General features: G+C 39.5%; 1 protein-coding gene across 2 annotated transcripts in view; it reads left to right on the top strand.

Annotated features, from left to right (window-relative positions):
- The window catches only part of LOC129749916 (cAMP-dependent protein kinase catalytic subunit PRKX), a 293,573-nt gene that overhangs the window by 10,514 nt on the left and 258,015 nt on the right, over positions 1–25,044 (top strand). For both annotated transcript variants that reach the window (XM_055745041.1, XM_055745042.1), the window contains exons 2-3: positions 10,793–11,862; positions 24,792–25,044. The exon at positions 24,792–25,044 is cut by the window's right edge and continues 97 nt beyond it. In XM_055745041.1, the coding sequence (XP_055601016.1) occupies positions 11,618–11,862; positions 24,792–25,044 (498 nt within the window). In that variant the 5' untranslated portion in view covers positions 10,793–11,617. The remainder of the gene's footprint in view (positions 1–10,792; positions 11,863–24,791) is intronic.

The following is a 25,044-nucleotide window of genomic DNA, read 5'->3' as shown; positions in this document are numbered from 1 at the left end:
ATCCTTGGGAGTGAGAAATAAAACAACCCGACAGGTACTAAACAAAACGAACCTTTCCTACGCCTCTACCATTTTCCGACCATAATTCCCTTTTGTTGTTGTACCTTAACTCGTTCCTTCCAGGAAAGTTAAATCGAATGTATCATCGAACGATAGGACATATTATCCGAATGCTTCTAAACTCCATTGGCACTTATTTTGAAAAATTATAAAAAGTTTACGTAAAGTCGTTTGTGTTACATTTCAGTTCTACCTGATAAATTTCTCAAAAGAATAATCTAAAAACAGGTATACTAAACGTATCGAAACGTTAGACTAGTGGGGTTCATTCGATTACGATTCAGCTGATGAGGCTGACCTTTCGTTGATTTAGATATATGATAAATCAAAAATATTTCCTGTGTGTGTACCTTTTTAAATAATATTTTCTTTTTTTAGTCGTTACTATTCAACATAAAGCCCTCGAAGTGGCTCACCAATCTTTTAACAACGTAAATATTAGAAATGCTTTGGAGTTTTCATGTTGCGCAATTTTCCATACACGTACTTTTCGAGGGAACGAAAAAGTAACTATGAAAACAAAATTATAAAAATCCCAAAATTTTATCAAATATGTTTAAAAAAATATGGAGAACTGTTTAGTAATATTAACTCAAAATTAATCATTCAGTTTTCTTCTAGCCTTGAGAAAAATTCTCTCAAACACAGGCGCGGTCCTAGAGCTCGCTCGGGGGGTTGATTTTACAAATTTTCGAAAATCGGCCGATAAGAACAACTTCAATAGTATCTAGCGAAAAATGAAAGATTTTGAAAGAGTGAGGAAGGAGTTACTGCACACTGCTCCTTCTCCTTCAATTTGATCTTATTGTACTAAATCAGAGTTATTAAGAAAAAGTTCAAAATAAAAAAAAGATCTTTTTAACCCATTTCATATATAATTTTATTACGATTTACTTTCAATACAACTTCAAGCTGCGAATCAAAAATGAAATAGGAATTTTTGATGAAACACCAATAAGTCACACAAACGCAACCAATTTGCAAAACATAGCTTGTTTGGAATCGTGGGCCACATTTTGTGGGATATCTTGGCCACCTATATTTCGATGTTTTTATACACATTCAGAACTATAGACACTATAATTTCATATGGTCTGCCAAAGAGAATGACGGGAGCCAATCGAGCAAACTTTCTAAATAAGGTACACCGGGGCAAGTGCAAACGGATTTCACCATAGTTCAACTTTCACATGTCCTAGAAAAATATGTGTGTTTCCAAAAATTATCAATTGTCGTTCGTTGAATCACTAAAATAGTTTTCAACAAATTCCCGTTGAAAATGAAAAATTAAAAAATGTTGGTAAGAAGCAACGGAAATTTTGTGGAAAAAATTTCAAGTTTGCACTTGCCCCGTTTATGGGCGCAATGTTATTTACAAGCTAATTTACAGGTGCGTCTGTGTAAAACGAATTTAATACATGTTCCGGTATTAGGATATATTGACAGTTTTACACCAACACCACCTTAGCAGGAGGCCTCAGCCCTAACCTCAAACCATGGGAGAACAGAATCAATTTTTGAGAAGGGCGCACGATAAACGCGATTTTGCGGTACTAATATCGACAAATTCGCCCTGTGGAAAAGCGACACACAGATGCTCGTGTTTTGATTTTTTGGGTGGTCAGGGCTGCCAAGTGCAATGATATTTGGAAAATGATTATATTTTAAATTGAATTTTTATTGAAAAACGTTTTCATGAGTACTGAGAATTTGCAACTTTCCCCTAGATTTCTATTAGAATATGAAATTAAACGCAACATTTATCTGAACTGAATAACAACTGTCTGTATCGCACACTTAAACGATGTAGCGAATTATGTGAAAATGTTATAAATAATCAGAGCATGCAGGCTATTATTTTCATAGTCAACATCAACGTGGCTTTTATTAATTTACTTTTTTTTTGTAACAGTGAATGATTTTGCATTCGTTTAGAAGTTGGAAACAACTCTTTTTACTTTACCGAGCAGTACATGAAAATATATTTCAGATGTTTTAAATTCACCTTGAAAATTCATTAGCGGAAGATGGCTTATCTTCATCAATTTTATTAGAGACGCCCCATAATGAATTCAAACGATTAGCTGTTGATTGTTAAAAAAAATTAATCAATTCAGAAATATTATAATTAGTTTTAAAAAAACAAATACTGATTTTAGTAACGCGCCTAGCATCACTGGTGAGGCCGTCAGCTCATCAAAGTTTGAGGTTATGGCTGAGGCCAATTTTTCGCCAATACTGGCGCCCGTATATACCCTTATAGTTTATCAACTTTTAATTATATATTTGCTGTTTTCCTGCAATATCAATAACGTTTTGGGACTTCATTTTTGTGGACTGTCGTTTTAAGCAAAAGACCTTCATTTACTAAGGCATTACGGAGTTTTGAATATCCGCTTCAGATTAAAAAAAAAAACATTGGATGCCCCTTCTGACCATTATTTTATAATGCTGAATCATTTGGAGATGAATTTTTCTGAAATAGCTGATGTTATATGGCTTAAAGGTGCGTTTGCATTTACTCCGATAGTGTCGTTTGCACTGGCCCTACAGTGTGGGTTGACAAGAGTGAATATTATTTCTGTACAAACACGTGAAAAGGATCTATCTCCATATTTGGCGAATCGAGATAAACGCGTTTGAAAAAAATACAACCTATTTAAAATCGCTAATTAAAAATTACTTGAAATTTTAAATTTTTATGGAAGATAAACGATTTTTAGAAGCATCCTCTATATGTTCGAATAGAGGAATATCAATTTTCATGAAAAAACAACGCGCTATCGTAGATAGAAACTAACTCACGTAATATTTTATCTCCCTTGTTTATACACCCTTCGCTATTTTCTCATTTCTAGCTTTAGTTTTAAGCTCGCGTTCATTTGCAACTATGTTTTTATGTTGAATATTGTTATTAAATGGATTATTTTGAGTTTGTTTGCGGAGTAGTAGCGAAAAATTGTTCCTGAGTAAAAGGTGTATATCCAAGTTATGGCAGTTCTGGCTTTAGAATGTTTATAGATCCTTTAAATAATAGAGTTTTTAATGTAACGGAATATTATTTTCTCAAAAGGGTTTTACCGTTAAGTAGTGCAAATGTTGGCCTATCGCGAGTAGAGTGTCCATTTCCCGACCATTTTCCCGTTCCCGGGAATCGGGAAATCCGGTGGCCTGTTTCCCGGGATCCCGGGAAATATTCAAAACATGTAAAATATATGCTTTTCGATTCAAATATACATAGCTTATCGAACCTTTCGTGCATACAAGCCCATAATATGTTCAAAATGGACTCTTCATAATGTTTTTCAAACTTTTTTTTAATCAAATAAATCAAACTTTCTTCAACAATGATGAATTAAAAACAGTGACTATAAAATAACATGAATAAGTCAAATGAAGAATTCGTCCATGCAATTAAGGGTTGCTAAAAATATGTTTTTATTTGTTTGATTATTCCAATTATTTTTCGTTTTTTTTTAGCACTTTTCATATATTTTCCGAACTGTTTTGGATGTTCGTCCAATGAATACGGTGTGAATACATATAAACTTATTAAACTTATCTATTTGAATGAAAAAAAAAATGGCACCAAATGACTGTAAAATGTGTACTGCCAAAGGAACCGGCGTATTTTCAATGAGTTTTGAATGACCAAATTTATGCAAAACAAAAACATACTGTTCATGTCTGCAACGTACTTGAATTCGCGTGTAATCAAACAGCGCAGTTTTTTTGGTGAATAATTTAAAGAAAGTTTAGTTTATCTATGTCAGATTGTTTGTTTGGGCCTAAACAACAATTTTTCATTTTTTTTGTAACAAAGAAAAGTTGATCGTTTGCACTTGCCCCGGTGTACTTTATTGGAAAATTATGGTTGAAGTATTGTGATTCACAAAGCTTTTTTTGGCTTTTTAGTAACATTGACTAAAGTTATTTAGCATAATGTTCACTATTTTTTCAACTATAACTCATAATATATTTTTTAAAAGTGATTTCGAGTAGAAGTGACAAAAATAGCATGTAATTTACTAATCTGAGAAACTATTTGTTATTTTGCTTCTAGAGAGAGTTAGGAAGAGCTTGAACATTATCATAGAATGCTCGATTGGCTCCGCGCGAATGACAGTTCGATTGACTCCCGTCATTCTCTTTGCCAGACTATATGAAATTATAGTGTCTATATTCAGAACTTAAAATACGGAGGAGGCCATGACTTGTTGGCAGCATCGGACGCGTTTTTTTTCGTTCTTCGTCGGTTGAAAATATCATTTCAAATAATTGTTTAAAGCTAACTTTCAAATGGGTGAATTCTCAACAACCCAACTGTGTGGGCCAGGCCCAACAAGAGGAACGTCATGCGAATGTAGCATGATATATCAATGCACTGTAGCTCATATTAATGCTGTCTATCACCTACGCTCACCGTCGTTATTGTGCATCGCTGATGCAACAGACCTTTCCTGTGCCTACCCATCGATGTAGTAATGCCTGGACCAATTTGGCATTTATGTGGTTTCCACATTTGGCGATCCTTCCAGGATCCAATTTTTGGCCAAAAAGAGATTTGAAAAAAAAATAAATTGAAATCAGGAATCGATATAATAGAAATGTTAGAAAATATCGAAAAGAGAATTTCGCGAGCATCGAATTGCGATCTAGCAATGCTACGTGGAATCAGGGGTTGGCATTGCCGCCGAATTGCGAGCTGGAAAGCTGCGCCGAATTGCGAGCCAAGTGTGCTGCGCTGATCTGCGAGCCGAGTGTGCTGCGCCTGCGAGTCATCTGTGCTGCGCTGAATTGCGAGCTGAATGTTGCGCCGAATTGCGAGCCAAGTGTGCTGCGCTGATCTGCGAGCCGAGTGTGCTGCGCCTGCGAGTCATCTGTGCTGCGCTGAATTGCGAGCTGAATGTTGCGCCGAATTGCGAGCCAAGTGTGCTGCGCTGATCTGCGAGCCAAGCGTGCTGCGCTAAACTGCGAGCCATCTGTGCTGCACCTGCGAGCCATCTGTGCTGCGCTGAATTGTGAGTTGAAACGCTGCACCGAATTGCGAGCCAAGTGAGCCGCGCCAAACTGCGAGCCATTTGTACTGCGCTGAATTGCGAGTTGGAAAGCTGCGCCGAATTGCGATCCGAGTGTGCTGCGCTGAACTGCGAGCCGAGTGTGCTGCGCCCACGAGCCATCTGTGCTGTGCTGGATTGCGAACTGAAAACCTGGGCTAAGGTAGATGTGATGTGAGGGGCTGCGCTGAAATGCGAGCTGAATGTGCTGCGCCTACGAACAAACTTTGCTGCGCTTCATTCAAAGCTCAATGTAAATATGTGAATGATTATGTGCTGTGAGTCTGCGTTTATATGCAACCTTTTGCGAACTGAATGTGCTGCAGCCAATTGCGAACTGGAAGCTACGTCTTGATACGCGCTGATTGTGCTGTACCGTAATGGGAGCTGAAAGTGCTGCACTTGCGAGCAAACGGTACTGCGTTTCAATTTGAGATAAATGTTCTGCGACTAGTAGCGAGTCAAATTGCTCATTGATACGAGCTAAACTTGTTGGTTTTATCTAAAGAGAACCCTGCTGTAGGGCTGCCTTTAAGACTGCTTGGTTTTACTCGATTGGAATGACACTGACATAAATTGAAAATTCCAGTCGAGACATTTCGTCTCCTCGTTTACGATAGGCTCGTGAGTTTTATCCAAGAAAAAGTTAAACTATACTGCGTTACAATGTTGCAACCGAATGCGAGCTAACTGGGCACCGTAACGTGCGAAGCAGATTTGCTGCTCCGTAGGAAATTTCAATTCACTACCTGCGAGTCTGCATACTGAAAATAAATTCTATGCGAAATGGATTTATTTTAAAGTCGAAATGTATATTCAACGAGTGAATCCAGAATTCTGAAAGGCGGAATGCCCGTACGCAGCGCAAATCAAATGAGTCTGGGACCAGTGGCGGATAGCTGTTGAATTCCAGAAAGATTCATAGTTGGTAATGGAAATCATTTGTTTTCGTTGGCTTAATAAAAGAGTTCCATAAGTTCAAGGAAAATCAACCTGCTCACGTTAATGAGAGCACGAGAGAGATCTGCAGTGCAGTGCAGATTAATCGAATGAAGGATCATGATGCAGTGTTTCAATTTAATAGTCTATGGATGAGATTCTACTTTGAGCAAGAAAAACAATTCATTCATAGTAGGATGAAGTTGAGAAAGACAACAGCTGATGACATTTTTTTTCCTAATTTTTTTCTTCTCAAAGAAGGGTGAATGTGTGGGCCAGGCCCAACAAGAGGAACGTCATGCGAATGTAGCATGATATATCAATGCACTGTAGCTCATATTAATGCTGTCTATCACCTACGCTCACCGTCGTTATTGTGCATCGCTGATGCAACAGACCTTTCCTGTGCCTACCCATCGATGTAGTAATGCCTGGACCAATTTGGCATTTATGTGGTTTCCACACCAACCGCTGCGATCATTAAAAGTGATTTAGTTTTCCTCGTTAAAATACTGCAGAATTCAGTGTTCTTGGAGAGAGTAGAAAATGTTTGTGGAAATCAAAGTAAAAAGCAAAACGTTTTAGCGCGTAGGCGTATTTCTTCCCTGTTTCAATAATCACATTCGGAGATAAAAGTGTAATGAAGAGAATTAAAAGTTTTGTGAAGCAAAGTTATACCAACTTATGACCCAAGTGATACGCAGTGGATGAATTTGAAAGTAGCCACCTTAAAATTCGAAGATTAGCGTCAAAATCGTGTTTACAAATTTGCCTATGAGATTCTGAATCGCAAACATGAAATGCGAGTTTTTTTTTTTAATAAAGTGGTGTTTGATGAAACTGTTCTAAAGCTTTGAGATTAGTTAGAATTTCTTTATGCAAATAAAAATTCTAGCATTGGCGTGCAGCGATCTTTGAAGATTGCTTATGGTCAATCGTGGCTAGTATGTTTTTATTTTTATTACGTTTTCGCGCAATCGAGCAAACTTTCTAAATATGTATTATTTTTAAGAATGTTATAAAATGATCTCAATAAAAGTACATAACATTTTTATTCAGTTTTTTCCAGCATTCATAATTAAAGTGTTTTCGTTTCAGCTCTTCAAAAGTGACGTAAATTTACATTGAAAAAAAAACGATAACTCATGCTAGCTCCACGTCACTATTTGATATCCTCCCGATAAACCTACCGCAAACATTTTACAATTTGCACTTGAACACTTGTAAATTTCTCAAAAAAAAAAAGCAATTCATTGTCATTTTGCACGCAGCCAGCCACTCGCAAATGGAGAAGCTCTTGAATATCGCGCCACACCGATTTTCACCACATTGTCAAACCGAAGGTGTGGAAATATATTGGGCAAATATTTTTCGCCCGATCACAGTTTTTCGAGACTACTTTTTTTTCTTCTTGCTTTCTTCATCCGGCTGTTTTTTGTTGTAGAGAAATAACGAAAAAAAAAACGTTGTTGAGGATTGTTTAAAATGGAACCTACGTCATTGGGATGGACAGACAGACAGGCCTCCAGTATGGATTGGTAAATAATCCACACTTTGAGGAATTTAGATCTCATTGAATAACGGAACAGAATTCGATGTATAGATTCAAGTTGTGATTGTAAAAAGTAATTTCTAACGCATAAAAAAACAAAAAAACAATTTTACATAGTTATAACAGAACTGCGTGTTATGAATTTACAATTCAGATTATGAATAATTAATGGTTATAAATTTTAGAATCAAATTCAAATCTTCCATTTTTAACGAGAGCTCTCTTGATTTTTATTACAAGACTTTTTAATCTGTACTTAGTAATAAGTTTAGATTCAATAGGGAAATTATGTTTTTCTCTAATTCAATCTTCTTTTTTCTACAGCTCTACTTTTGAAAAATGATTGGAAGATCGAAGAAATCAACTGCAACATTGGTTGTATTTCGGTGATTTTCACACCATATTCTACACACACTTCTTCGCGGCTGCTACCATTTTCCATTTACATCTACCAGCCTATATAATCCAATTCGGAGCGTCTAATTTCGAGTTGGTAAAAGTGCTAAAAATATAATCACCTCAGACCTCAGCATCTTCCTCAACATCCCTCTTTTTCATCAGGTCAGTTTGATTTCTTCCAATTTGGTGCCCCTGGTCAGGTCTAGCTAGCTAGATTAGTTTCGAGAAGAAGAAGTAGAGAAAAAAGCAAGTCTCTTCGCGTAATGGATCATCTGCAATAGCTCATGGGTTTTTTGCCCCCTACTATCGTCTGTCTTACTTCTCATTTTTGGTTTTGAAGCAATGAAGCTAGAAATCATCACAGTCATAGTTATTGGTCATCAGAGTTTCAATAAATCCAATCTATTGCGAACACCACCAAATTCGAAAAAAGAAAACTCTTCCCAAGCACAACTATCTTTTTCTCAAGAAGTCTTACCCTCATAAGTCAGGTAAAGCACCTTTCAAATCAAAATTTGCTCTAATACAGGTATTTTCTAGCCAGTGACTGTCTCTGAACTGGAATGATTTAATTGCGGAAGGTCGTCGTTTCGGTGGGCGATTTCGAGCGATTTCAAACGATTCCAAGCAGCAATAGTTTGCCGGCAGGTCTCATCGCTTCGGTTTGGACGATTGTAACGAATGAAAAAAAAAGAAGTTGTTGAGGAGCCTTTACTCGAGTACGTGATTAGAGTTCCAAACGGGGGGTCCGCTATTAAAAAGTAAATTTATCATATGGGGGTTTTGAAGATGATGACCGCTGAGCTGCTGTCCATCGTTGTGGGCTCAATTTGCAAACATGACAGCTTGAGGTTTGTGTTGAGTGAGTGACTTGTATCGGTTGTGACAAATCGTTAAATCAGAGAGGGTTTTTCTTTCAAAAGCGGTCCCCCGGTAATTGAATGTGAAATGATCGTTATTTATGATCGACAATTACACTGAAGACAGAGCCGTCAAATGAACAAAAAGTTTTTTCAATTCGATGGGTAGATATTGCTGAAGTAAAAGTCCAAGAAATTTCGTGATTGCTGAAGCGTAACATTCTTGAAGAGCAGTTTTGAACATTGTAAAAAGTTGTATCGCATGATGTTTTTCGATTGCTTACCTAAGAAGCCTTTTTAAATTACCTAGGTACCAATCAATTCTGATTGGTATTTTAATACGCGGTTGATATCTTTATTGCAGCGATGCCACTTGCTATTGGCATCAATACGTGCCGCTTCAGCTGAATCGATTGGAACAATCTTCAATCTGTTCTGTAGCAATAAAATTAGAGAAAAAACAGCACTTTTGGTGCTCTTGGTTGTTAAAATGGTTTTTCAAGAATTTGGCGCTCTGAATTCGGATCTTCCGTCAGCCAAAGTGTATCAGCGCTATTTTTGGTGGTTAAGTTTATGTGTCGAGAAAATGTTCGACTGCATTATGTGGAATTTGAGCTCCTAACCTCTGGGTTTTTGACCCGCTCAACGCCTTACCGACTATACAACAGAAATCTGTAGAATACCACGTATATTCGGGATAAAGTGATAAGATCTAACTCCAGTATTCGATATCTTTTGTTCCTGAAAAACTAAAGGGTGATACGTTCAAAATTTGGTCAATATCAACTTGGCGCATATCTTTCAATTTTGCATTTGAAAAACCTGAACACCCCTCATTTTTGAAGGTGTGTTTGTGTAGAATGTTGCTCCTATTTTGATTTTGGATTTCACTCTTCAGCTGTCAAAATGCCGTCCAAGGAAGAAGAGCAGCGTATCAAAATTTTGCTCGCGCATCGCGAAAATCCGAGTTACTCGCACGCAAAGCTGGCAAAATCGCTAAAAGTTGCCAAATCAACGGTTACAAATGTAATTAAAGTGTTTGGGGATCGTTTGTCGACAGCCAGAAAGTCTGGATCGGGGGGAAATCGAAAACCGGAAGCCGCTGAGACGACAAAGAGAGTTGCCGGTAGTTTCAAGCGAAACTCTAACCTCTCTCTCCGAGATGCCGCAAATAAGCTGGGTGTATCGTCTACAACCGTGCATCGAGCCAAGAAACGAGCCGGACTATCGACTTACAAGAAGGTAGTGACTCCAAATCGCGATGATAAACAAAATACGACGGCCAAAGCGCAATCCCGGAGGCTGTACACGACGATGCTGATGAAGTTTGACTGCGTGGTAATGGACGACGAAACCTACGTCAAAGCCGACTACAAGCAGCTTCCGGGACAGGAGTTTTATACGGAAAAGGAAGGGGAAAGGTAGCAGATATTTTCAAGCACATGAAACTGTCAAAGCTCGCGAAGAAATATCTGGTTTGGCAAGTCATCTGTACCTGTGGCTTGAAAAACAGCATTTTCATAGCTTCCGGGACTGTCAACCAAGAAATTTACGTGAAAAAGTGTTTGAATAAACGTCTGCTGCCTTTCCTGAAGAAAGACGGTTGTTCCGTACTGTTTTGGCCGGATTTGGCATCTTGCCATTACGGTAAAAAGGCCATGGAGTGATACGCCGCCAACAACGTGCAGGTGATTCTCAAGGACAAGAACCACGCCAGAGCTCCGCCCAATTGAGAAATACTGGGCAATTGTCAAGCGGAACCTAAAGAAGACCAAAAAATCACCCTTAAGTTTGTTAGCTAGTTATCTATAACGTTCCTACTGCATACATATGTATATTTAAAAACATTAATCTCTGTTCTAGTATACCAAAATTACCAACTACCAAATCACTAATGGTATTTATTTTTCCGTCTATTTTCGCAGTGCTACGGTCGCATTACGCCAATTTGGTGAAGGTTTGATTCGCATCAATTCGTTTAAGATACGGCGGCGGCAGCAAAACAGTAGGTAGTGAGCGAGCACCCCCGAGACATATCATCTGCCATCCACCATATCCAAACCGGCAGCAATCATTTGATCGCAGTGTTTCGCGATTTCGATTGGAGGACGACAAGACGACGACGACGGTTTGTTTTTGTTGTTGTTTCAGACAGAGAGAGAGGGGGTGGTGATCATATCAACTACACACTTTTGCATTGGCGGGCTGAGGCCTGAAGCTGTGGCGTGGCGTCGTTGAGTTGTTGTTGATGTGCCAAAATCGCGATTTGACGAGTAAAAATTTGCCACCAAGTGTTAAAAAAAGATATTCCGCCACGACACCCGCTCCTTCATTGGTCGGTTTGATATTCCGCCGCTCTCCATCGTCTCAGTTGTAGGATTTAAAGAAAAAAAAAGTTTATTCTGATTGAGTGTGAAACGACAGGGAATGATAAATAATTATCCACGCCGGAAAATTGGACCAATTTTCTGAGATCGAATGTGAAAATCGGTTCTGGTGCATGTAGTGCACGAGTTTTTGGGGGAAAATTTAAGAAAAAAGAGCAATTCAAAAATCGTGAAAGTAAAGCAAACATCCATCGACAGGAAAGTGCACACAGTGTTTTAGGGGTAGTTCGATTGGCGATCCGAGAGCCGGGAAATTGAATCGATTCTGACGCGTCTGGTCGTCGTTTGAGTGGCAGGTGGACCACCGAATAAAATAAAACGGGAACAAGCAGCGGCCAAGAGCTGGCTGAGCAGCGTTGGAAAATGTCATCATCGCCCCTGTTGACCAGTTACACTTTGCGCATACGTAGCGATACGAGTCCGGTGACGGCTTCGGCCACGATCCAGACCAGTGGCAGTTCCTTCAAGAAGCTCAGCCTCAACGATACCAACTCGTCGGCTAGCACCGGTTCCGGCGAGTCGACGGATCCGCTTGAGTCGGATTTCAGTGCCGAGGGCGACGAGGAGGAGGAGGAGGACGACAACCGCACCAAGGGGAGACAGTTTCGGTGAGTTTTTTTTAAGTTTTATTTAGAAAAAAAATGTTAAAGAACGATCATTTTTAGTCTTAAAAAATCAACGATGACTTTTTTTAAATTATGCTACACACATATATTGAAGAATAATGTGACTGAGAGAGTGCTACTTTTTTTTTGTTTAGATTATAGTCGTTTTACCATCTTTATGGCATTCGCGACTTTATCAACGTTGCAGTTGGCTGATCGTTATTGAAAAACTTATCCGGTACAACTGTGTTCGATGTTTACTCTTGGGCTCGAACTCGCAGACATCGGCTCAGGAGACAACAGACTTGCCAACTGAGCTATATCACAAGCCCTGAGAGTGCTACGTTTTGGTTTGTTATGATATGAGTTGAAGTAAAAACATTATAAGTCTTCGATCAGTTAAAATATTCACGTTCTAAAGCCATTCCATGAAACGTCCGACAAAAAATTAGAGAGGAATAACACAGTTCTACGAGTAAAGGCCGACCCGAAGTGTGTATATATAGGAGGTGTTACCGTATTTCCCGATTCAAACATTCTGGTCATTTTGGCTTTGCAACTGCGGAACTCATGGAGTTTGTTTACCATCAAACCACAGAAAAGTTGTGCAAATAATTTCATGTTTGTAAACAAACTCATTGAGCGCCCCGCTAACTCCTCGCCTACTAACTGAGAGAGTCGGAGAACCTTGTGTTTCTTAAAACCTTGGGCCGGACCTCAAGTCGTCAGAGGAGAGGTCATTAGTCTCGAATGGTAACAAGAGACAAGGTATGTTGGAGGTTTTACTCTAAACCAAGTAAGCCGATGAGCGCTGAAGCGCGGACTTGATCTCCCATCACGGGTTCAGCCTTCGATGCAGTTCCGGATGGGAATTATGGCCAGAGGCTCCAGATGAACTTTATGGAGCAGGGGTGCATAGTATCTAGAGTCGACCAGTTGTACCCACCCATATACGTTATCAAACGTACTACACAGTCTACACTCGTTACGCCTGTCGACACCGGAAAATTTAAAAGTGTTGGAAGCTATTTGACATCCATCTTTTTGCGTTATTCCATAACGGAATTTAACCTTCAGGGACACTAATTTTTGACTAAGTAAAACTGTTCTTTGTTCCATAAATCTTCCTTCAATGGACACTGGGGATTTTCGATCATAAAAGGTACCAATTTCGTTTTCAAGCATCCCGCGGGTGATCAATTCTTGTAGACCATCATTTCTTATGTAAAAAATGCTCGAAATCGAATGAATTAAACCGCTTTTAAATAAGATTAATTACTGTGAAAACCACATTTCACCGGATTTTCATAAATAGCTGGATAAAGTAGAATGGGCAATATGGTTTTCGAATGTACACGCACGAAAAATATACACTTCGAAAGATCCTAACGAGACAAGAGAAAGTTACTTTGGGGTCAAGAAAATCTACCGTGGGAGAAAATAGTAATGTATTGAAGAAGTTGTATTATTTCGACGAAAAGAGTGGCAAAATGTTCTGCTAGCGTACTGGATCACTCCAACATTGTAGTTTTAGGTTCATAGTTCTAGTTGTGTCTTGTCTATGCTATATGGGTCCCAACGCAAGGATGCAGTTGCCTTTGATGGCGCCAGGCTATTTCTTCAGCGACGTGGCAAAGGGTTGATAAGTTAATATAGATCTTCTCGAAGCCCAGGGTCAGAACCAAACCAGCTTCAGTCAGCCGTATCTCCACCGCTTCTCCAAAAGGTTCGCTAAGTTTTTACCGGAAACGGTAGACGAGAACCAATCACCCTTTGTGTTGTCTAGCAGAAAACAATGGCCCTAGTTCCGCGCCGCGCATGATGTGCCGATAGTTGAGTCACCCAAGTCACTCTATTCCAATAGTCGGTTTAGATGAAGAACGTCACTTCGGATACTTCGAAGACTTTGTGAGTTCTAACCCTATTCTCGCAGTCACTGTAGGTGAGAATCGTCGCATTCGGGTTACGATTTAAGGTGACAATTGTCGGTACCTTTTCAGGTGATGACGAGATATGAATGGAATGAAAAATGACGAAAATTACTGTAAAGCAGTGTTGTTACTTTGTTAGTTGTTGAAATTCAGTCAAAACATTTTACCCAGCATGTTTTAATGATTAAAATCGTCAATAAATTTGTAAACATCAATTTCTTTTAACAAACGGGTTGGAGTTTTAGGGGCTGGTATTATTTAAGGGATTTCTGCTGCTAAATCTGGCTGAATGGAATTTCAAACTTAGCTTAGCTTAGCTTAGCTTGATTAACTACTCACATCCACCTTAAACCGTTAAACCCGAAATGCATCAGGTATCAGGTATCAGAATAGGGGTAGGCTTAATAGCGGCACGTTATCCAAACATACGGGAAAATTGTGCCTAGCCTTTTTTTATCCAAGATTTCATCATTTACCTGAGAAACCTGAAAAACCTATAAAAGGAAGAAATAAATTCAATCTATTTAAGATGGCATAAAGCCTTTCCACTAGGGATTATTAGCATTAAAGCTCTTTTCTACATTCGGTAAGGAATGATAGAATGTTTTTTAAGTTTAATTTCTTAAACTCAGATTCGCTTAAAGCGTAAGATCCCAGAGTACGAAAACGTAGTCTGGCAAATGAGGGACAGTTACATATAAGATGGAAGGGATCTTCCACATCTGATTCACAACTACCACATACTGGAGATTCAGCACGCTGAATGTTGTGCATGTGATAGTTGAGTTTACAATGACCGGAGAGTGCTCTGATCAAGATGCTGCAATGAAATTTATTTAAAGTTAATAAGTAACTCGATATGATTGGAGATGGTTTTTCTAAAAATAATTTAGTTTGACGACAAGTGTCCAACTCTTCCCAGTATCGTTCATGCTGGTTAGAGGACCAAGTTTGAATTTGGTTTCTGAACCAACATGGTGATATTGGGACAGCCGGCTCTGGTCCGTAAAATTCCTTTTCCGACCCAGCTCTAGCGAGTTCGTCGGCGCATTCGTTTCCAAAAATTCCCTTATGTCCGGGTACCCATAGAAGGTTTAATCCATTGCCTTCAGCAAGTTCTTCGATTGCTTTCCGGCATGCGATTACCAGTTTTGATCTAGAACTGGAAGCACTGAGTGATTTGATAGCTGCTTGGCTATCTGAACAGAAATAAATTGTTCTGAACATAATCTTCTTTTGAAGTGCAATTTGCACTCCATACATAATAGCATATAGCTCAGCCTGAAAGACTGTACAATATTTTCCTAGAGGTTGAGCATATTCTATGTTCAACTCGTGACAGTAAATTCCTGCACCTGCACGGCCGTTTGATAATGAACCGTCAGTATAGAATACAATATGAGAGGACATTTGGTCCTCTACGAAACCTGATAACCATTCTTGAGGAGAAGGAAATTTGACTTTAAACCCCATGTAGGGAAAACTACTCGAGAGTGTTAAATCGTTTGGCGCTAGATTAAACTTGTTTAATCTAACTAATTCAGGCCACACATTTGTATGACTCGATGATCTTTCGATATTTCCTGACAGCCAGAGACCAACTGCCTGTAGACGAAAAGCACATGAGAAGGCTTCCTGTTTTAGGAACAAGTGTAGAGGTTTGATAGAAAACAGAGCCTCTAGTGCTGCAGTAGGAGTTGTAGTGAACGATCCGGACATCCCCAAAAGACACATTCTTTGAAGGTGATTTAGTTTAGTCCGAACTGTTGCAACTTCTCCTTTCTGCCACCACACTAGACACCCATAGGCCAGAATTGGTCTTACTATTGTGGAATAAATCCAGTGAATATGTTTAGGTTTGAGTCCCCAGTTTTTTCCGATTGCACGTCGGCATTGTCCGAAGGCCATGCATGCTTTTTTGATTCTGAATTCGATGTGATCAGACCAGTTTAATTTGGAGTCAAGAATGACACCCAAATATTTAACTTGATTAGACACGGTGATTTCGGAACCATAAAACAGCAGAGGGCGCACCCCGCGGGTGATACGTTTTTTAGTAAATAAAACAATGTTAGTTTTTAGAGGATTAACTGAAAGTTCTACATGAGAACACCATCGTTCAACAGAGCGCAGAGCTTGTTGCATTATATCAAATAATGTGCTTATGCACAAACCTCTTACCAGCAGAAGATAATCATCTGCGAATCCATAGGTTGGTATTCCACGGTCATTGAGTTTTCTCAACAAACCGTCTGCAACTAGGTTCCACAAAAGAGGTGATAGTACACCTCCCTGTGGGCAACCACGTGTGCTAACTTTTGTTATTGAAGCCTGTCTTAAAGACGAATGAAGATTCCTGTTACTTAGCATTGCGCTAATCCAGTTAGTTATAACACTAGGCACTCCATGAAGTAGTGCCGCATCCATTATTGATGTAAACGAGACATTATCAAATGCTCCTTCTATGTCTAGAAATGCTCCTAGACATGATTCTTTCTGTGAAAAACTATTTTCAATATTATGTACTACGTTGTGCAGAAGAGTTAATGTTGATTTTCCTGTTTGGTATGCATGTTGTGTCGCATTAAGCGGATGTTGGACAAGGCATTCTTGCCTGATATGATGATCAATTAAACGTTCAAGTGCTTTTAATAGAAATGAACTTAGACTAATAGGACGAAAGCTTTTGGCTTCGTCGTATGATGATCGTCCCCCTTTAGGGATGAATTTCACGGCTATCTGCCGCCAAAGTTTAGGAATATATCCATGAGCAAAACTGCTTATCATTATTTTTCTTAATATGTGTTTGAAATGATCGAAACCTTTTTGAAGCAAAACTGGAAATAAACCGTCACTTCCAGGAGATTTGTATTGAGCAAAACCATCGATTGCCCATTTGATCGATTCTGTAGTAACTATTTTCCGAGCAAAATGCAAGGAATCTAGACTGCCAGAAAAGAACTCAGGCTCTATCGATGAATCTTGATCAACGCATCCTGGAAAGTGAGTATTGAATAGACAACTTAATGTATCTTCGTCGTTTGATGTATAATCACCACTAGGGGTTTTAAGGTATGAAACCTGATAATCTTTTGATTTGGCTAAGACTTTATTTAACCTACTTGCTTCGTGCAAGCTTGAAATGTTTGTGCAGTAGCTCTGCCAACTTGAGCGTTCGGCAGCTCTTGTTGCTTTCCGGTAAGCTCTGCGAGCCAACTTGAAGGCATCAAAACCTTCCGTGCGCCTTCGGTTCCAAGAGCGTCTGCAGTTTTTTCGTAATTTACTGAGATTTGAGTTCCACCATGGTGTACTGTTTTTGTTGAATTTCAACGTTCGTACGGGACACGCTTCTTCATAAGAATTTAAAATAATTTCGGTGGTTTTTGCAACCACTTCATCCAACTCAGAAGGAGTAGTAATTTCAGGTGTATATCCATGAAATTTAATAGCAATATGCTCCAAATAAAGGTCCCAATTAGTTGTTCTTGGATTTCTGAATGTAATTGTTTCTAAAAACTCACCTGAGTGTTCAAAATAGATAAACCTGTGGTCAGAAATCGATTCTTCGTTAGGCACATGCCAATTTGAAATTTCCTGAGAAATTGTTCTAGAACAAAGTGTGATGTCAATCACCTCTTCTCTGTCACACCTAAGAAAAGTTGGTTTATTTCCTACATTTAGAATTTCTAAATCAGTGCTGCTTAAATATTCCATTAAATTTGAGCCTCTCAGATTGATATCTGAGCTACCCCATACAAAATGATGAGCATTGGCATCACAGCCTATTACAAGAGGTGTATTTTGTGATTCACAGAATGAAATGACATTTTTTAAATCATCCGTAGGGGATGATTGTTCATATGGTAAGTATGCTGAACAGTAGACGTATTTTCTATCAGGCAGCGAAACCTGAACGACGCAAATATCTCTTGTTGTTAGATTGGGTATAAGTGTTGCATTTAAAGAATTGTTTATCAATATACATGCACGAGGCATTATTCGGGCATTAGTCATTCCAATTACACTGAACACAGTAAAGTTTGGTTTGAGCAAATTCCCTAAGTAAAAAGTTCCATTTCGGAAATAGGGTTCTTGCACCAAGGCGATTGATGCAGTTCCATTAAGGATTAAACGACATAAGTTAAGTGTAGCGGTTCTTTTGTGCTGCAGATTTATCTGTGCAACCTTAATAGAAAGCATTTCTATCAAAGAATTCCACACATATTTCCATCACACACAAGAACCTCAGCACCTTCATATCGACGCATGAAGCGGGGTATCCCATACAGGATGAAAATTTAAAAATCGTGTGTATAATCTGAATCCCACGAGTTGCCAGGAAAAATACGGCCCTTTGCACCAGTGCCTGGCTATAGTGCAGACCTTAACAACGTTCTGCTTAAGGTAGGATTATTATACACCCTCCTACCCCCACTTTGGGGCCCACAGGCACAGAACCACCCTGAAGCGGGTGTTTACAAAATTTAGGAGAATTCAACTCGTGCATGCGCATTAATAGCAATAAGCACAATTGGTGAATCCTCCCTGAAGAAAACTTGGCTTAGAACTTCAAAATCCCAAGCCAAGTTTTCCCCCCTCCCAATGTGATAGTCGCATTTGAGAATGACTAACGCATATGGGAAGTACTGGATAAGTCGCCTTTTACGACGTGGACCAGTATCCCAGTGGTAGTATTCTATAAGCCGCCACCACACAGCAAAAAAATGGCTGAATGGAATTTCAAACTTAGCTTAGCTTAGCTTAGCTTGATTAACTACTCACATCCACCTTAAACCGTTAAACCCGAAATGCATAGTTATAGAAAATGGATTACTTCCTTCAAAATCAAATTATGATTACAATCAGTTCGAGTTCCACGATCGCTGGTGTGGCTCAGTAGAACAAGTTCCACATCGCCAATGGTTGCTACTCCGTGATTGACCGAGGCCATCAATTTTGTTCAGAGGTCAAATGAATGGTGCTTGGGATTAGCAACTCATTCACACTGCACAAAACTAATGCTCTCTCTTTGAACGTCAATAACGGCGCCGGCCACGTCCTAGTAGTCAATGGATAGATTGGAAAAAAAAGAAAGGGATGAAAGATTTATTTTGTGCATTAGGACCGAGGTTACCTCTGCATCCTAGCAAATTAATTTTAGTTGGGACTGGGTAAAAGGAATTAATTGGGAGACACTTTTGACAAGTGTTACGGTGAACCATAAAAATTATTTTCCTTACTCCTATTAGCTCCTATTCGACGCTTTCAGTTAATACGAGGGCAGGAGGTTGTTTAGTGTAATGATGACAAAAAATAACTACTATCACTAAGTGCCTAATTTTCATGAACATTCCTACTATCTTTCTCCAACATAAATTTGTAAAAAAATAAGCCTATAGTATAACCGTAATATCCAGTGAAATATCAATTCGAAGATTTACCTTCTTTTTAATTTGTTTATATCTATATGTAAAAAATCTATCCTGAATTGCAACAAGTTTAGCGGTGATGAATGAGTGAATAATAAATTTAAAAAAAAAACCGTTTAACGCGATTTACTTAAAAAAATGATATCAACAAAACCATCCCTTAAAAAAAGTTCATCAATTCAAAATGCACATCGTAAAATTATAGCTCTGAATTTAATTAGATGACACATTTTTAAATCTAATTTTTCTATTCAATTTTTAGTACATCGAATTTCAAATATTTTTAATTTAAACAAAATAGTCCTACATAAAACAGGGTTGTGAAGGTTAGGTGGGAATATCCTTATCAATTTCCTGTTCTCTCCAAAAAGTGACGATCTCGACCTAAGCACACAATTGTAAACATACACAACGAGTTTGACTCCTTAAAACCTCAGGTATTAGCAGCTTCAATAAAAATTACAAAAAAAAACCAAGAGTTCACAATTTTTTCCAGATGTAGTTTAAGTTATTGAGAGGTTTCCCTGGAAAAGCTGCATCATCCGCGGTCTAACCGGAAGGGTTCTTTACACTATATGTTATTATATCAAAAGATTCTCAAATATCCCACAGCATATCAACAGCAACTGTTAATGTAACCGAAATCTACAAACGCAAGAAAATCGTTTTAATTCAAATTAATAATAAAAATATTTACCAAAGGTTTGAATTTTATGTTCACAATAACCGTTATTGAACTATTCTAACGAAAGAAAATAAAATGTCGATGCTTATCAAAAAGTATATTTGCAACTGTTTATGCATTTTCTGCAAAAGCTCCTGAATAAATGCTATTTTAAAATAAGTTTTGCATAACATTTTAAAGAAACTATTGGTGAATTTAGCTGAGACGGCTTTCAAGTTTGCTGAGAAATTTACCGTCAAAAATTTCAAAGTAGCAATAATACTTGTTTAATTGACAACTAAGCAACTAAGTCGAAGAAATAAAGAAAAACACTTAGCTTTAAATGGATCCGGATCCTTCCCGAAGTCAACACCTGTCTCGATGATGAATCGCCCAAAACTGGTCCGAGGGTCCAGCCCAGTCCCATCTCTTGAAAAACTTTTTGGTTAAAACTTATCCGTTCGTAAATTTTAACTTAACATCACTTCACTTGAGGTTAACACATCAAAAGTCACTGAATTTTAACGAAGAAATTTTTTTATTAGAGTTTTACGGTAAAATTTTGGAAATTTTCACTTGGGAAGAAAATTTTCGACATTTCACTTCTTTAGTCAACGCCTCCTCCTCCCATGCGAGACTACAACACGTCTCTGGCTGAATGGAATTTCAAACTGTTTATTAAGTTGTTTAAGGTTCCATTCTATTGATTAAATTTGTGGTCCTTAACCCTCGGAAGCATTATTCACACTTGTAGTTTTCCCTGGCATCATGCAATCTAACTGTTGCCACTGAAGCTGTCCGAACGTCCGATGCATGGTGCTGGAGATGTGCACGATGCGAGTTTTCTGGTCCATCCGGGACCGCCCCAGCTTAGATTTCAGCACCTCGATAATGAACGGCATCCTCCCGGGCGTAGCTGGCATTTTCGGCCTGCGTTCCGAGCAGCGCGATCATGACCTTCGAGGCCAGCTCACTATTTAAATCCTTGAGGACATCGTGTAACAGTCGGGGTACAGCTTTCGCTGATCGACTCCGGAGAAGACTTCCTTTATCTGATCGCACTGCTCGGTCACCTGAATCAGCGGGAAAGTCAGTTCCAGATTGCTGAACAGACGCCAAAAACGAGAAAGTGTCGGTTCCTGGGTCTTGATCATTTTCTCGCAGAAAGCCAAAACAAGATTTTCGCCCTTTTCCAGCGGAATGGAAACGATAATCGATACCACCGAATTCAGGACCGCGTCGATTTTTGTCCTCACTGATTTCCGCCCTACGCTTTTTGAAAAATTTCCGGAGCTGTTGGGCCTTATCCTCGCGAAAACTGGGAAATTTTCCAAGAAAAAAAAAACAAAAACATAAGTTTGACAGTTTGGGGTTCATCCAGTCACTCAACTGGGTATGAACAACTGTCACTTGCTCTCACCTTGCTGTCACCTCACTTACACCAACTGAAGGTGACAAGAGTCGAGTGACGGTGGGGTGACTAGACAATCGTCACGTCACGCGCGGCGCAGAATAAGGACTAATAGCTGATGACCAAAGAAACAACAACAAGCGAGAGATGGAAGTAAGTTGGTACGGTGTTGTCGATCGTGATTGTCAAAATCGCCGGACTAGAGTGAGTTTCACTTCAGAAGCCTCAGCAGACAGCAAATAAAGCGGATGATCTGGAGACCAGCCAGTTCAAATGCAATCGAAATCGTGCAATCGGCAGAATTTTTAACCCGTTTTTTGCCTATTGTGAAAATAATGTATTATAATATTTAAACGACATTGCGCCGAGATGAATTCTAAGGTAGAAATTTTTAAGACTTCGTGAAATATATACCAAGAGCTGGATAGATGAAGTGAGTGCGCTCTTAAAGATAGGTGGCAAAGTGAATTTAGCTCCCTTGGACGAACACCTAATAGATTTGCAAACACGTGGAGATAGACTTATGTATAACATATCTTCTTTTAACAGCTAAAGGTCTTAATATCGAAGAGCCTTCGCTACTACTCAAACGTCCTGAGATGTTCACTGTGGAAAATGTATAGGCTTATTTTCACAGCTTCCAGCGCGAGAAACGACACTATTCAGATATTTCCTGCTACGCGGTTGATGCTTCGATGCTTCGACCTACTGCATTTTACTAATCCTTCGCAACGCAATCACAATCTGGGTGATTCCTTTGCTGAGCACATACCAATTGTTGTTGTCCTGGCTCATCCACTGCACACATTTTTTGAATCGTGTGTTTCTGCAACAGGTAAATATGTTGGTAGAATAAGATGCCACCTTGTCACTTTGTTAACATCATGTCTAAGCTGTCAGAGGTATTTTTGTAATTTTGTTATCAAGTGTTTTTGGTAAAAATTGGCCTCGAAACTTAACGTAGTGCTTTGATTGCCTAGTTCCTGGCTTGAACAGAAGAAAGACATTTCGTGAGCGGTCCAATATACGTGTATGTATTTTATGCCATGCACTTGGAAGATACTTGGAGTTCAGAAGTACCAAAAACGATATGGTGGGGTTCGTCAAGTTAAGGTGGCGACACCTACCACGGCGAAGATCATCAGGATGCGCCCTGAGAGAATTCCTCGACGTAGTATCACTAAAATGGCGATCGATTTTAAGATTCCGGATCAAAATCGCCGTTGGATCTTGAAAAATGATCTTTAGACTTAACCTTACAAGATTCTAAGGTTTCAAGAGCTTCCGGTAGAACAGAAGCAAGAACGGTTAAATAGAGCTAAGGCGGTTCATAAAAAACAGAACTACAGGTTTTCGTTGCCAGAAAGATCGGAAAGGTCGGAATTAACCGTACTTCCCTGACAAAGAACAATAAATTTACGTAACAGGAATAGTTCTACGGCATGTCTTCGAACTGTGGCCCATTTTGGTTTTAACTATTGGTTTTTCAGCAGGACATCGTATTGGGAATAAAACCCTTTTCGAAGGGAAGAAACCCCTATTTTTGTGTGAAAAATTTTTTGAGAGTCAATTTCGAGCTCAGAATGGCCGGTGAGTTCGCCTTACCTGAATCCTATCTACTTGGCTGTCTAAGGTATATTGAAGCTCGAAGTCTGCTTTACAAAACATGACGGTTTGAAGGTACTGAAGCGCCATCTAGCTGAATCATGGGATAAAATACCACAAAAATCACCTTCGGGCTTTTAAGAATATGCGCTTTGAGCTTCTGCATCAAGTGATTAAGAATCATACTAATGGATTTTGAAAATATTATTGGTTTTGAATCAAAGCTTATTTAAGAGATTTAGATCTGTTTTGATCTAATTATTTGTTAGTTCCAATGCAGCACTTCATTTTCCGGACCCTATATAGGCTGCCCTACTCGGTGTTCAGATTTTTCCTTCATGTTTCCGCAGTTGGACAGAGTGGGGAGGCCATATGTCCATGATTAGGTGATGCTTTATGAACATCTGTGATTAAATATCTGTTCATCCAATTTCAAACAATCGGTTTTAGAACATAGGTTCACCCTTCTCTCTCTGAGTTGTCTATAAGTCACCCTTTGAGGTCTGTCTGGTGTATTTTTACCACGATGACTACGCCTTCAAGAGCAACTCGCAGATTCGACAGTCTCTGCACACTGCTCAGTCTCTACATTTTACACTACTCACTCAGGGAGGCTTACCACTTGCTACGGTGCCCGTAACTGTACCCTTTTCGAAGGAAGAGGAGAATAAAAATGACTATCGCCTTTTTCGATCGTTGGTCACCGACGATTATGGAACTAGCTTTCCATCACCAAAACTGTCCAACTGGCTCTGATGTTTGCGTTCTTCACAACTAGGTTGTCTCAATGACAGAGCGAACCGCATCCACCTTTCCGGATACTGAATTGTTTGTCGGAGAGTCCTTCTCCACCCTCGGTGTATCTCTACGAACGAAAACTCGAATCTTTAACTCAAACGTCAAGTCCGTATTGCTGTACGGGTGAGAAACTTGGTGCACATATGCGGTGACGACGCGAAAACTGTAAATATTTGTAAACCTCAGCCTGCGGAGTATCATCCGCACTTGGTGGCCTGACAACTGGATCTCAAATGAGAAACTACATCGCTGGTGTTATCAAAGGGCGCTAGAAATCGAGATTCGAAAAGTGGAGATGGATTGGGCACACGCTGCTAAGAGATGAGAACGAGATTTGCAGGCGCTTGATTGGAATTGGACATCGAAGAAGAGGCAGATCCAGAAGCTCGTGACGGCGAAGTCTAGCCGCCGAAATACGAACTGTCGACGAGAGTCTTGACTGGGACCTGGTGAAGACGCTGGCTCCGGATCGTCAACAGTGGAGGTTTTTTTTACCACGGCGCTAAGCGCCAGTGAATCGATGCGGAACCATTATCTAGCTAACTTCTGGTGGCTTCCCCGTCTTTGGCAGAAGGATCAGTTTTTGCTGTTTCCATGCGTCCGGAAACACCTTTTCTTCACAGATGTTAGAAGCGACTACCGGATTTTTTCAGGAAATTAGACATATGCTCGTAGCCTTTACTGAACGTTTGGAATTCCGTTTGGTTCTCAAGTTTCCTTCATTTGAAAATACTAGGCGATGTCTCGTAGTTCATCCATCAATATTAACTGTTCCTCAATCGTGTCCAATTCGCATAGGACTTAAACGCTTTGCTGCAGAAACAATTTATCCCTCCGCATATCTCAGGCACCTTATTCTTATCTTTGGTTTTGACCACGATCATTCTATTTCTGTGGTTGAAGGACTACCAGTAGATTTATAAATCAGCTTCTACATCCCTCGCTTGAAGCGTTGAAGTCTACCTGAATTTTGAACCATTTCCACGAATATTGGCTGAGATTGTACGTTATTTTAAAATAATCCAGAATACCAAATTAAACATACACTGCTATTCCCGAATTCTAATGTTATTTTTCTATTCATTCCTTCCTAGAATCATCAAACCAGAAGAGGACGAAGACGAGGACGACGACGATTACGACGACGTTAAACCGAAACTAAACCCAGACGAAGAGGACGACGAGAACGACGAGGACGAAGACGAAGAAGACGAACCGGACGGACAGCGACTGGACCGCCAAAGCCAAGGTGCCCCCAAACTACGCAATGTTGGTCGATTTCCAAGCTCCTCTTCCGATGACGACGATGATGGTACTCGGAACAGCGGCGACAGTGATGATGATACT

This window comes from Uranotaenia lowii, chromosome 2 (genome assembly GCF_029784155.1).
Source record: "Uranotaenia lowii strain MFRU-FL chromosome 2, ASM2978415v1, whole genome shotgun sequence".
NCBI lineage: Eukaryota > Metazoa > Arthropoda > Insecta > Diptera > Culicidae > Uranotaenia > Uranotaenia lowii.
The sequence above is the reverse complement of the archived record's forward strand: the minus strand, read 5'-3'. Positions and strand labels throughout refer to the sequence as shown.